This window comes from Platichthys flesus, chromosome 15 (assembly GCF_949316205.1).
Source record: "Platichthys flesus chromosome 15, fPlaFle2.1, whole genome shotgun sequence".
NCBI lineage: Eukaryota > Metazoa > Chordata > Actinopteri > Pleuronectiformes > Pleuronectidae > Platichthys > Platichthys flesus.
Window position 1 is genome coordinate 18,248,331 of NC_084959.1, and position 15,409 is coordinate 18,263,739.

The 15,409-nt window shown below is 43.4% G+C and overlaps 1 protein-coding gene across 2 annotated transcripts in view; it reads right to left on the reverse strand.

The window, feature by feature from the left end:
- The window catches only part of atp2a3 (ATPase sarcoplasmic/endoplasmic reticulum Ca2+ transporting 3), a 47,867-nt gene that overhangs the window by 24,166 nt on the left and 8,292 nt on the right, over nt 1–15,409 (reverse strand). For both annotated transcript variants that reach the window (XM_062405893.1, XM_062405894.1), the window contains exons 2-5: nt 11,016–11,033; nt 10,641–10,723; nt 5,787–5,891; nt 4,351–4,489 (exon numbers count right to left, since the gene is read on the reverse strand). In XM_062405893.1, coding sequence (XP_062261877.1) covers nt 4,351–4,489; nt 5,787–5,891; nt 10,641–10,723; nt 11,016–11,033 — 345 coding nt within the window. The remainder of the gene's footprint in view (nt 1–4,350; nt 4,490–5,786; nt 5,892–10,640; nt 10,724–11,015; nt 11,034–15,409) is intronic.

A 15,409-nucleotide genomic window follows, 5' to 3' on the forward strand; every position in this document is an offset into this window, starting at 1 on the left:
AACAAGGAAAGAGCATTGATCATTCCTTTGTGTGATAATTGTCTCATTAATGCCGACTGAGAGTCCTCAGGCGTCACCGCTTCTCAGTGTTAATGACAACCAGAAATCAAAAGGACTCACCGTGAATCTACCAAAGCTTTTCAGCATTAAAAAGCTGGTTGATTTTCTACTTATCCTCGGTCTACGACACTCGACGGGCAGGATTTTTCCATTTCTTTCTGAGCTCCATTAACTCCTCCTGACATTAGCTCAACTAGTGAAGTGTCCTCTCTAGACCTGCCTGTCCCCCTCACACAGCTCTACTCTATACTTTCACTGTTTATCGTTTGTGTGCTGGCAGTGTGTGCAGATCTTTTTATAAAACAGTCCATGCTGCAGACTGAGTGAAGTTAAAACATTTGTGTTAATCCTACCTGGTTTATCGGCATTAAAAAATTGATTGTCAATGATTTTCATGAAATGAAATTGTAAATTTGTATTATTGTTCCCGTGTGTCTGTTATATTAGGTTTAGATGAATCCAGAGTGTTTTCTCTCCTGTTTATTTAAAGTTAATAAATATTGAATATATTGTGTATCCAAATCCTACCACATTTACAACCGCACTGCGCTGGGGATTAACAATACACAACACATGTGTAAAGCCGATACGATAAACAGTTCTTGAGTTATGCATTCCACATATAGAGAGAAGATTGTGGAATGAGTCGGTAGATGCTCTGAGACTTGAGGGGTGATTTTTAATAACAGGACCAGAGATGGTGAGAGAGATGGATGAAGAAGCCATACTGTATATGCCTAGTGCTGTGGCTGAATATGGCTGCGCTTCAATTTCGATATTTCTCTGCCGTCCTCCGTCTGACACCCATGGGTTGTGAGAGAAGAACAGCAGGAGAGGCGGCGAGGGGGAGAGAAGTGTGTGGTTTGCCTGTGTGGGAGGTGGCCGGGGGCTACAGGTTCACTGTAGCCGGACCGGTCCAGGGCAGAAAAGAGAGGCTTTTCAAAACGCCTACCCACAGACTCCTTGTCTCCTGATCAAACCTTCACTTTCTGCCACGGCCTTCCACAGACACTCTCCATCTACCAGAAGAGAAATCCAAGTCCTAATGGAGCTGTGTGGAGTTCAGATAATCTTTTAAATGTTATAACGATCATAATGGTCTGTTATTAGTGATTAGAAGCAAGACACAATATACAACGCATGCATTCATGACTAGGTAGCCAACTGGTTTCAACAGATCTCCCTTTCCATTTAGTAAAACTGGACTCAAAACAAAATCTGGCCATCTTGCATAATATACTGGCAGAGATGTCTCCATTCACGTGTAGGCCAACCGTGACTCGATACTGGGCATGGCTCGGTGCAAACCCTCCAGGAGTTCCTGACAATCTGACCACTGCAGTCACTCCATTCAAGAAAAACAGAGGAAAGTTCCAGTGGAGGCGCAAATCACAACTGTGTCGTAACGTGGGGCTGGCATCGACTGAGCGCACCTAGAAAAGAGGGCAGGCGGGCAGCGGCCGTGGAAACTCGAGTAAATATATTTAATGTTCTTTTCTCTCCTCAAAGGCTCCTGCGGTCGAACGGTGTCCTTTTCCGAGACCCGCGCGCAGTTTGCTTTACCCCCCCCAACATCGTGTTCCCATGGAACAACCAGTGGCTAATCTGAAGCACAGGAAAGCCTGGGAAATCCATGTAGGAAAGGAAAATATTAATTTGTTTTCTTTGTCACAACATTTGCACGTCTTGCAGTCAGATGGGTGTTCCTGATGATCGCTGAAACGCATATTTTCTAAGTGAGAGGAGCATGTGGCGCGTTACCTACCTCCGTTGTTTACCCCTGTTTTAAAACTGCTTAGCAACAACAGTATGTCCGACCCAACGACGCCCTGAGTATCTAAATATATATGAAAGTGTGCAATTTTGCATAACACCACCATCATACCTCTTCTTAAAATAGACTGTCATTGCATTGTATAGTTAAACTGGAATTTCAGCCTTGATGAGCACCTCATCTGCAACAGTTTCACTTTTACAAAACATCCAGATCAAACCATCACTTATTCATGGAAGATGAGTTCTCTATGCCTTTTCATCTCATTTAAACGTACAGGATTTACTTTTTAACTTTTCTTCAGTCCTGTCTTCATAATTAAACCATTTATTGCAACAAATAAAAATACAGTTCGGCTTTGTGCTGATGGCTCCACTTGTAAAATGGATTAATCCAGCAGCTTGCCGAGCGAAACAGGGCGTGCAATGCAGAAGACTCCCTATACAAGTGGGAGCCCAAAGCAAGATGTTGAGCAACATTTTTTAACAACCGAGCCTGGTTGAGACTCTGAACTAGGCAAGGCAATCTCTTTTAAAAAGCACCATTCATACACAGAGGTAGATTCAAGATGCTGTACAGGGCATTCAAAACAAACAAAACGAGGAGGTAACAACTTACATCTGAAAACACAGTTTGAAACAACTTCAACAAAGATAAAAGATGCAAAAGAGATGAAAAGATTAAAGGATGTTTAAAACTGTGTTAATTAATAAAACAGGGATAAATTAAAGTACGATGATGGTATGACTGTATAAAATAGCATAGCAAAAGGCACTGTGAGCAAGGTTGAAGAAACGCAAACCTTCTTTTATGATAGAAATGTTACGTTTATTGGCATTTTTGTCTTCTACTCCATGTATTTCTGATGAATTGGCCGTCGAATTTTTTTATTTATTTAATGTATGATCTATCTGCAACATTTGTCTAGTTCATCGTTCAGGAGACCAAATACTGATCAACAGACGAGGAGCCAGCATGGAGCCTAGAGTTTTTACCCACTGTCACTACACAATGGGACACCCACCGTGGATCCACCGGCAGCTGCCGACCGCGACCGAAAACATCAGATCCCTTATTCAAACAGCAGCTGCTTCATTTAAAGTGGTATCTGTCTCGCCTCCACGCTGTCATCAGCGGTGTCATTATACCTCAGCCCCTCGTGAACTTCGGCGACACGGAGATGAGCAGGGTGCCGCGCATCGTCATGGTGACACTGCCGGTGTTGACAGTGCTGGCGGTGATAGTGGTGTCGGATGGGGGGGGGGCTTGTCGGCCTGTGTGTGCGCATGCATGTGTGATTGTAAATGGTTTTGTATTTATATAGCGCTTTTCTAGTCTTGATGACCACAAAAAGTGCTTTACAGTACAGTTTTACATTTACACACACATTCATACAGTGCATCTATTCGCAGCACTTTGTTATTCTATGGGGGGCCATTCAGGCTTCAGCATCTTGCCCAAGGACACTTTGGCATGCAGATGGGTCAGACTGGGGATCGAACCGCCGACCTTCAGGTTGGAGGACGACCACTCTGCCCCTCAGCCACAGACGCCCCTAAGGAGGTGACCGGCCGTAACAAGCCCAAATTCCAAGGAGTTGCTGGCTTTGACATAAACACACAGACATGTAATGTAATTTACATTTTGTGATTTTAATTTTAAGCCCTCTACGATCATTACTTGGGGGGGGGGGGGGGGGGGGGTTGTTGAAATCGAGCCGAGGCTTCACTGTATCCAACGCGGAATGTATAATCTCTCCCCTCTCCTCTCTCCGTGCTGTGCTTATGAATGAACGCTGTGATCTCTCACACACTCCCTGAGCTCTGCCTCCGCTCTCATGCACCACTGCGGCCGTCTGAGGCAAATCAGCCACCGTGCAATGGCGTAGATCGCGCCCCAGAAGCCGTTTAGGTTTAAAGTGAGGTGATCTCCCGGGTGCTGCATGCGTGTGTGTGTGTGTCTGCTTGCACATTCAATCTGGCATACACAGATGTTCTGGTACCAGAGTGACAACAACACTATTCTTAGCCGAGGCTGCCCACACACGGGCGAGTTTACAGCGGGGGAATTGTGTGGATGTAACGTAGGGGAGTGCGAGTGCGCAGCTGACAAACATCCAGCGGTGTCCAGGTGGTGAGACTGAGAGCATGGAAAGCAGAGGGATGGGGAGAGTGCTGGAAAATTCAACTGGGCCTTAAATACAAGGGCTGACCACAGCCACTTACACATAACCTCACACACACACACACACACACAAATAATCACAACTGGATGAGAGCCCTGGCACCTGCACATCCAGGGGAAAGACTCTTATGTAATTCAGTCTGAGATATTCCAACGGTGTTTCCAGACTCATGAATGAGTGGCTGAGGTTGTGTGAGTGCATGTTTCTGTGAGTGTGTGTCAGAGGTAAGTGGCAGCACACAGGCAGTTAGAGTCGTCTGGAGCCACACAAAGCATAAATTAGTCCCAGCGGGTGACGGGAGGAGTGTGTCTAGGTGCAGGTTACAGCTTACCTGCCACCTCCACTATGTCTCCTGGGACGAGTTCTCGGGCTTTGATCCTCTGGACAGCCTTGCGGTTCATGCGGTACACCTTGCCCATCTCTGGCTCGTACTCTTTCAGGGCTTCGATGGCGCTCTCAGCATTGCGCTCCTGTGCAGGAAGAAGTGCGAGAAAATGGAAAGAGAAGTTTGTGACAAAAGGGCGAGAGACACTTTTGAAAATCAAATATTTTTCAAAAGGGCGTACGTGGACATTTTATCAATCCTTCTCATAATAACCCTTCGTGTCCTCGCTGGGACACTGTTCAGACCTGGGCTTAATATTCACCCTGAGTGAGCCAATCACAAGAGCTCTGAGCTCCAGTTCAAGTCTGAACGAATAGGTCTGAATGAATGTGTCCTGAATGCTTCCAGAGATCCAATCACTGCGATTGTGGTCTAAGAGGCATGTGGCCACATCATTTTCGCGTGTGAAGGTTAAATTCATCCTGGGCCACATATACAGAGGCGCCTGCTCAGCTGATGTCTCTGACCCAAACACAGTTTGAACGCATCACAGTGTCCATACATTGATTTGTTTGTAGCCAACACTGATCACTACATGATACAACTTTTCTTAACAACAATCACAATTCACTCATTATCTACTCACTACTATGCTGATGGGGGGGGGGGGGGGGGGGGGGTGAAGTCTTTGAGTCCACAAAACACTTCTGTAGTCTCGAGGGTAAATCTGTTAGAGCGGTCACGATTGACTTCAGTTGTATTGGATTCTGCTGCTGCAAAGTTTCCCCCCCAAGACTCCTAAAGTGTTTGGTGGACTCAAACCCTTCACCCACCGCTCCATTGGCATAGTATGAGGAGATAATGAGTGAATTGATATTCCTGTGTGAACTTTCCCTTTAAATTGCTATAATCATTCATTCATTCTCACTCGTTTCGTCACACACAAAAACATGGTCACTGCACACATCTGTGAACTCAAACTAGGTTAAAACAACATCATTCGAGCTTGGTTAACACAAATGACAGTTAAGATTATTTGCATACAGAGCGAGAGGGGGAGATCTGTGCTCACAGGAGACCCTTTCGGACACACTTTAATACCAGGTGTTCACCAGCAACATGACATCTCCTCTAAAAGGGCTGATTGATGCCTGTGTCTATTTAAAAATTCCTGTTTCCTCATGGAGGCCGGCATTTTGCATGAGCTCCGCGGCCTGTTTCCGTTTTGACCTGACGCACAGACGCTACTGTTCCACTGTCACCAGCCTCACCTCACATCAAGGCACTACTTGGACAGACGTTAACACACTGGTGTCAGTTTGAATATAGTACACGGGTAAAAAGATGAATCACCCGGTGAACTGGAACCTTGTAACCATGAGAACTGGAATGCACTCACACTTCACAAGACACCGAGACGGGGGATGAAGAGTGTTTCTTACCTGCCAGACCCCGATAACTGCGTTGGCAATGAGGATGAGCAGGATAACGATAGGCTCGACGAAGGCGGTGGTCGTCTCCTCTCCCTCCTCAAACAGAGCCAGTACCTGTATGAACATGAAGCAGACATATCATGAGCAGACTGACACATTTCATAGCAGCTCAGACACATTTACACAGACGGGCTTCTCTGTGACATGTTTGGGAGAAAAGGCGTCTGAGTGAGACCACTTTCTCATTCACTTGAATGTGACTTTCAACCGAATGGCTGACCGGAGTTCAAGCCAGTCCTCTGCAGTAAATACAGTTATGAGTTCAGGCTGGAAGAATAACAAGATACTGCAGAGCAATGTGAGAGCAGAAGAAAAACTAACATGTCTCACATCCAGCAGGATAAACAGTGGCTGCAGGCATTCAGAACAAATAGAACAAAATGATGCAATACTAATAAGCCTAATAGGCATTTCTCTATCCACTCAGCAGACTGTTATTTACTTTAGATAACTTTAATTATATTTTTGCAAGTTTATTCATACCAATAAAACTGGTCTAATATTAAAAAACATTAAAACAAATGATTGGTGAGTTGGAACCACACACACACACAAGCGCACACGCACACACACCTAAATGTTGAGTTGCCGAGAGCAACAAGACGATGCCTAAAATGACAAGGGCAATAAAAATAAATTGAATCCTGCAGGAAATTAGATCATTGGAAAAATGAAATTGTCGAGATTAGACTGAATGAACTTTCAATCTTTTAAGGCTCAGTTATTAAAGGAGCATATTTCTCAGAGCAGGGCAATGCAGTGCACCAAATCTCTCTGATGGTTAATAAAATTAAATAAATACAAAAAATAACTGAATAAGGATAGCTGCTTTAAATACATGCCTTAAACACGCTACAAATGGCCAAACTATGAAGATGTAAGTTACAGTACATAATCAGTCAACCAGGAAAATATAAATGAACGTTAAAAAGATTTTACTCATCAAAAGGATTGGCTCCAATAACATCTTCACAGAGACGGTGAGAAAAGTACGGAGTCAGTGCCTCTTACGACTCTATAACCAGACACATTATTAAAGCCGAATACTAATAGCATGGGAAACCAATCAGTGAGCTTGTTCCTATTTGCTCTTGATGATGGATCTGTCCCCTTCCATTCAGACTGACTTCTATCCATCATGAAACAGGCCAATCATAACCATTTATGTAGAATGGCCGAGTTTTGACTGACAGAGGAAAGCCAATAGGAATCTCGCTAGAGACATTATTGGGAGGGTATAATTTCTCAAAATGAAGAACAAACAACTGCTCTATATTATCCCTTTACATCTTTCAGTCATCGAGTCTACTCTGTGCCCATTGATGACGCCCCTTAGAGACCATTCTTAAATGTGAATTGGTCTGGTGGCAAAGCTTTCAGAGATAGTGACTCCATGCCAGTTGGTAGAATAAGCAACAAAGAACTTCCTTGGGAAATGGTAACAGAAAAATCTTCCCATTGCAACACAGAAAGGATTTTCCTCATCTCTTTCCAGTTTGTCAATGAAATTCAATAGAACCTGAAATTACTTGTGTTGACAACAAAAGCTGCAGAGAGTAAAGGAGGGATGAAGCGGATCCGTGCTTTAATTTGCAGATGGGGTGAGACGACGTTGAGCCTTCAGTGTGTAAGTCATGGCAGCCTGAGCCAGATCGATAGCTCATCATTCCCCATCATTTGGGACGTTAAATCTCTCCTCTGACTGCTCTGAGACTGGAGGGCAACAACGTCTATCCGCTTAGTGAAGGACACTTCAGAAGACACTTCACAGTCATCAAACCTTGGGTCTGAATCCCTAACTCCTGCTTTTCCTCTCCATTCAAAAGCAGAGAAGATGATTTTTGGTGGACATTTAACTGCCTCCTTCCTGTTATCGTGTTGGTTTTGAATATGAAAGCTGTGTCACCAAAATAAACCTCTCTTCACACCCCACATGTATAACCAAGCGCCGAAAACAAGTGCCGACAGATGGCCTTTTATTTCTGAACGTCTCCAGGGGTTTTGGTATGTTGCAGAATTGTCAGTTAAATGGAAAAAACACATTTTATTCATATCAAATTGATCATAAGGTCAGCTATTAAAAAAAACACACTGTAAACAAAGGAGGCTTGAAATCCAATTGAAAAATCCCTTTGACTTTTTAAAGTTTCTTCCTGTACTCTCTCAACCTCCCCGATGTTAACTAAGCTTCATGTGGCTGAAAACAAGTATAGGGTCAGGCCTCATTCTTCCCTAAACTCAAAGGGAGGAAGTGAACCGTTTGTTTCTGGTGGTAAGCACAGCTCTCCATGGCTCCGCTCTTTGGATTAAACCCTACCAGAGAAATAACTAAGGCCTTATTGGGACAGCCAAATGAAAATAGATAAACTATAATAAAATGGTTAAATTATTTATATTTTTAGTGATGTCATATACACTATATCTTGTAAGGGAGTCCAGCTCCTGACCGGTTGTGTCTGATAACAAGCTTCACTCTTGTGTCGTGCAAAGAAGGCAGCAGATTCTAATCATCTCAATTTGAATATGTTCAAACCAACATTCAAATGAGGTTTGAATAACTCTCTCAGCATTTGCCACTCCCTGATTAGACTGGAGACTTACCAAACAGTGAGCAAATAGAAGAGCTTATTAAAGGACGAAGGGAATATAATTCATCAACAGAAAAGCTCTGAACATTTGTCTGAAATGCTCTGGAGTGTAATATATTTTTACTTTGTAGTCAGATTGGGGACTGTTTACAACATTCTGGGTTTACCCTCGGCATACTCCTCTAAATTACACTCACAAATTATAACAAGGAGTCAGAGCTTGGGAGTGATGAAGGAAAATCCTCAGAGCAACTCTAAGCAAGGAACAGAGAGTTTGAAATCATTAGTAGGTGTTGTTGACCCTGTGAACAGGTATGATGCATTCACGGAATGGTTGATATAAGAATATAGAAATATCTTGGTCACAATGGCCATAGAATGGACAGTGAAATCCAAAACAATAAAGACCAATCAGTGGTTGGCGTATATCTTATGGGAGGGGACTGGGATGTATCTATTTATTCAAGGCGGAGCCTGGTCTTGCTAACTTGTTCAGGATTACCAACCCTAACTTTAAGACATGTGGTATTTATGAAAACTGAAAATGTTCTGTTGAATAAATTGTAAGCCATACTTTAAAAGTTGCAGACAAAAGGTTTGAAAACACAAGCCTATTTGTGCTTTTGCTTTTTCACATGCTGAAAGTTTTGTTAACATTTTAATTCCAATGATGGTAATTTTATTTCATCTATTCAATATTAACAAGGGCCTCAGCTTTCATCGACTGCTGCGAATACTCGCCAGTGCATATACGGTAAGAAGTGGTGTTAGGCGGCGTATAACTGTAACACAAACAAATGTACAATCAAATCGCAATTCTCCTGACTTTACCCGCAGGTCGTGTCTGTAAACAGCTTTAAGGCTAAGATGCTTAGAGAATAGCTTTTTCTTGACAAGGATCTTAAATAACTAAGTTTGGCCACTAGGGGTCCCTAAATCGTAACAATATCAAAATACCTTATTTGATGACGTGGTGTAGCAGCGTGGGATCATGGGAGTTGTCTCTACCACTATGAGGGGATTTATTTATTTTATTCAGGTAACGCAGCAAACAACAATTAATAATCGTGATCAATTACCAGTGACTAATACTAACAATGGAAGGAAAAAACAGCCGACTGGCTAATTTGCCAAGTGGCTAGCAATAACTTTTTCCTGTGTCATACGTCGCCTCCCCCAGAAGTTACAGTAGAGATGGACAAAGCCTTGGGTCCAGCTCTTTAATGCAATTAAAAAGGCGACTAAACTAAAACGTCCTGTTACCTTGAATTAAATTGGGTATGGCTCTGCATTTGAACAACGTTGGCGAGATTTGGGATGATGGAAGTAAAATATATATATATACATTTTAATTAAGAATTGTTACATATTCTATCTTTAACTGAGAGAAATTCTTTAGAAACATCATACATCCAAGAGTTTTCATAGAATTTTAAGGACCAACTCTCTTGAACTAGAAGGTTTCATGAATACAGCTGCAGGTCAGGAGGAACCTTGTTGTTGTTACTGAGCAGCAGCTACTCCAAGCCATGATGACATTGTAAAGCATTGGGGTCTGTGCAGCAGTGGAACAGGAGCTTTGTTCCACTATAAACAACCTTTTTAAAGTAAGGAAAGCCTGATTTACACGAGGAAAAGTCAGCCCGCACTCCAAAGTCCTGCAGTTGCAGCCCACGCCTGAACTCCGAGCCTCTACACTAACAGCCAGAAACGATATATTGTGTCATATACATTTTTAGAGCAATTTTCCTACTCCCTGAAATAGCAACAGCGATTCCCTCCCGAGACACCGGGGACACGCTGTAATTACTGGAAAAGTTATTATGCAGTCCGGATTCCCCCACTCCCCCCCTGTTCGACCTTCTACGCCCTCGGAGGGCAAGCTGGGTCACCGTATGAGGCCCTTCAGCAGAGGGAGCTTTGATTGATAGCTTTGTTTCCAATTTCGCTGAGGTGCTTGGCCCCGTTCCCTTCAGTGAAACCATATCAACACTGGGTGGAAAAGCCAGTAATACACTCGTTTCCACATGAAAAAGGGGACAGCTAACTTGACCATGCTTAATAGGGGAATAAAGCTGCATAAAGATAATGGAGCAGTTATTTGGGTGCCAGGACAGTGTCCAATTTGGGTCTCAAATCCCACAGGGGTACATCGGGATATGGGAACAATGCAGTGAGAGCCAGTGGCATTTGAACTAGCTGGGGTGGTACTCACGAAGGAAACGCAGGCGGCGAGCAGCAGGATCCTGACCAGGAGGTCTTCAAACTGCTCGGCCACCAGCTCCCACAGGGACTTGCCTGAAATATAAGAAGACAAATGACCATCATGTTACATCAGATTTCAAGTAGAAAAGGACAGGAAATTTGCCTGTGCACTTAAAGCATCGGTGAGATCTATTGACATTGACTTTCTTCACCAGACACTCCCTGTGTTTACAGAGGAGTAGTGGTGGGTGTCCATGGGTGTAGCCGTGTACACTCCCTAAAGTTTAGCCCTCGGTCCACAGAAAAGAAAAGATCCCGGCTCGAGACTCATAATCAGGTAGTAAAGGGAGGAGGACCGCAGGTCACTGGAAAGATCAATATTTACCTTCTTCAGCCGGGAGCTCTGTGGATGCCACATGCCATGCCAGGTGTAAAGGAATCCAGTTGGCAGTGGAGCAGGAGAGCGTGGAGGGAGAGAGGGAGAGAAAGAGGATGGGGGTTTGGGGAGAAAGTCAAAGAGAAGTTAATAGATTTGATTAATCTGTCTGACATTGAGACACACACACACACACATTAAAACTCGCTCTGCAAAATTGTCCTGCTTAGATGCAATGATTACATTTCAGACAGCGGCACAGCAACACTGTTGTTTTTGATGCCGAGTGTTTTCGTCTGCTCACGTACTGTTACTCGAATGAATAAACCTAATGGTACAATATGATTAGAGGAAAATAATTTGTTACGCGATTCTGAACTCAGTGGGTTTTAAATTCCACCTTTAATGCAGCTTCAAGTCTCCAGAATCTACTCAGCAGTATAATTGCTGACACATTACATTGTAAATACAGATATTGTATTAATAAACTGTTTCATTATATAACCAAAGCTGTTGATATGGTGCGATTGTTCATCTTCGGCTCTGTGCACACAAATGTTTTCAAATGTGTGAATAAAACTGTTTTCAATCTTATGGAATTTAGTCCAGTGGTCAGAAGTAGCTTCAGTTTAATCCGATCAATTCATATTTCTTTGTAAAGCAAATTCTGTTTTATATACATGTGCACTCATTTTATCAAGTGAGCATTTGGCTGATTACATGTCATCAAATATTTTCTCAAAGACCGAGTGGCAATATTTAAATAGTTGGTTTTCACACATGTTTAACATCATGGAAGACTATGAACAAATTTGCCTATAAGGAAGAAAATTCTTGGCCCTGGTGTAAAGTAACCAAGTTGGCCTACAAAACTCAAGCTCATACTTTCTTATAATTTGAAAAGGTACTTGTACTTTTTGTATTTCCATTTTATACTGTGTGTAACTTTACACAACAACAATTTAGGAGGAAATATTGTATTTTTCACTCCACTTATTTAAAAAGGAAGTTCCCACGTACTCCTCAGATTCTGATAAATAATACTAAATATATATTCAGCAAATAATTATGGTGTTTTATTAGAGGGACATTTGCAAACTACCGAAGGGAAGAGTATAATATAATATAATATATTACCTTGAAATTGGCCAGTCTGCTTAATGAGTACTGTAACACTTGGCAGATATTATAATCATTTTTAAGAAAACATAAGTTGTACCTGATTGAAATTTACAATTCATAGAGCAGCACAAGAAAATATGAAAATTTAAAAATAAAACTTCATCAAGGTTATTCCTGCATGTCTTCCCCGACTCTCTCTACCCTTCACAGCTAGCTATCCAAAAGAAAGGCCAAAAAAGGCGCCCCAAAAAAACAAAATATATATATGTATATATACAGAAATAGAGAAGTCATATTTTTCCACCTTCTCAATGCGAGTAATTTCCAGTTTTTTCATATCAGAATAACCTGAATGCATATGTGTTTGAGCCGTTATTCGTACAACCCCGGACCCCAGTGTGGACTCTGGGATCTTTGGGGACTTTTCAGTCGATGCTGCTTCACTTTTAATTCAATGAAAGAATAACAGTTGAAAGACCTGTGGTGGTCGTTGACATTCATACTGCAGCTTCACTCTCTATACCATAGTTAATTTGTCCGTCTCAGAGGTCAGAGCAGAGGCTGATTTTCTGCACTTAACCTTTTCTGCATCAGTATCACAAAAACCAAACAGAGATTGAAACTGCCAGTTCTCTCTTTATTCACCTCATCATGTTATTTTTCAGAAAACATTTACAAAGAAAAGATGATTTTGTTTTGGGTTTCAACACAAGCCGAGCATGGGAGCACTCGGAGTTGATCACAAGAACACAACCCCCACACCAAACAGGAGTCACTGTTGTGAGCAGAGAACACATCAGTCATATTCTGAAAAAACTCCACTCGACGAGTACTGTTGCTCAGTGTCAAAATAATGAGACACAGACGCGCTTAGTCACTGCGTTTGTCAGCTTCTCATCAAGCCCGGTTATGAGTTATGGATCAAACAGGTCCAACGAAACAAACAACATCCATCACATCTGAAGAACTTCATGAATTCATTTCATCTGATCAGCCTATTAAATGCTCCATATGCTGCATTTCTTATCAAAGTCTAGAAACGTGGGTTTCTGACACAAAACTATTTTATTACTTCTGTCGTGTAAGAAATGCTCATTATACGCTGCATTAAGCCACGACAGAAACCTAAATTACAGCATGCATTACAGAGTGACGGGAGGAAAGCAGTTATTTTTAGCCGGCAGTGGGCTGTATCCCTAAATGACAGCAGTGTTCTCCTTCGAGCAGTGGAAACCTCGTGTTCTGAATGTTATGACCAGGCCGCGAATTTAAAACTGGACGGAGGAAGGCCCAAAACATGAGCTCACAGCATCCTTCCAAAAATAAAAAGCTTTGCAGGGACTCACGTTAAACATGACGCTGGCAAGAAAGAGAAATGATTTCACATCATGGCATTGTCTTTATTTGTTTGGTATAAAAAAAACGGGGAGTCGAATGGAATGTTGCTGCAAAAAAACGGCTATTAAGCATTAAAGCCAATTTTGAACTGATAATACAGTCCCTTCAGTCAAACCTGCATGTGACTCCGTCCACACTGAACGGAAGATGAAGACGTTTGGAAACACTGCTGGCCCCATCTTAGTTAGAAAACTCCAGGGGCTGTGTTTTGTGTTTATGTTAAAAAATGATGATGGAGACCCTGATTGGATCTTCTCAGTCATGACAAAGCCTTCGCTGATTCGCCAGGCTCCTATCACATGACCCAATTTTAGAAGAAAACAACCGGCATTAGACTCGGCTACCAGTGTAGAACGCAACATGGGTCTAGCTTTGTATCTGTTTGTAGCTTTGCACTCTCTGCAACTCACAACCAAGAGCTTTCTGTTTTCACTGGCGTGTGCATGTTTGGTGTGTGGGAGAGGTCACGTGATGTGCGTTTTCAGGCGTGTTAGTATGGACATGGATTAAACTGATCCGGAGCAAAACCACTTGCCTGGACACTGATTTTTTCAGCTTAAACATGTAATTTCAAAAAGGGAAACATAGTAGCATGGATGAAGCCTGAGACAACAAACCCTGCTGACCCTCGTGCCGGGGTCATCTCTCAGCTCCATAAATGACCATCTTCAGCCAGTGTAATAATAGTTGATGAATCATACTGAATAAACCTGCCTGACTTTTCAGAGTTCAGTTTGGACACAGTTGAACTCACAAGGGACTTTTGGCTGCACTCTGCCAGCAGTGGCAGCAGAAATGTGTAGAAGTGGCTTCTGCTGTTTTCCACCAGTCTGACATAAGCCGGTTTCCCCATTACTGTGCCTCCTCAGTTGTGTAATGCTTTTTTATGGCAGACAGGCTGGCTGCAGCTCGAGGGCAGGAGACAAAGAGAGACTGAGTGAGAGGACAAGACAAAGGCAAGGGGTAAGAGAGAGCGAAAGAGAGAGAGAGAGAGAGCGAAGGAGGGACGGAAAGAGCTGGAGGTGTTGAACGGGGTTCCCCGGCCTCCCTCTGCCAAGGATTCCCTCACAGTCATCTGGGCTGTGTCAACCCGAAGGCTTGCCCAGGCACATTCCAGAGCACTGACTTCAGCCGCCACCACTCCCCCCCCGCCCTCACTGTGTCCCCACAGAACCTCCCCGCCTCGCCGCTCAGCCCTTCCAGTGCAGACAATGCATAAAAGAGCTTGTTTACGAGCAGCAGCGAAGCCAGCGAGCAGAGGGGAGACACTTCCTGGAGACGGTTGCCAGCAACAGCAGGAGGCCGGTTCTCCCAGTCCGGAGAGTCGGGAAGCGGAGCGGGGAACTGGACGTGTGTATTGATCTGCAGCCAATAGCCCGCTCTGATAGAGGAGCTCTTCTTTTCCGCCCAGTCTGACGGAGTCCATTAACACATTACCGCTCACATTACGAGGGCCCCCCAGTGAACATCTCGTCTGCGTGTGGTCACAGTCGGCGTTAACAAGCCGGAGTTCAGGCCGTCTTGAGTAAACTACAAACATGAGAAGGGGTTGAGCCGTTACCGTGACAACTTGGATCACAGAGGCTCCTTCCAACAAGCGTTTTCACGGAGTAATGTGCCAGGGCCTGTCAAAATTTACCAAGAATAACTGTTATGCAATCAGCAGGGCCTTGATGCAGCACGCTCTGACTGTAGAGATCAAAATCTCCAGCGTCTGAAGGGAACAAGCTCATTTCTGGGCTGAGCCGCGGGCGTCTTCCACACAGTTGTCACGAAAGATGGCAGGAAGGTGAGCAGACACACCGGATGAGAAGTGTTGAAGGATCGTACCAGAGGCTGACAATTACAAGCGTATCCATACACCAATGCAAATATCGCGGGTC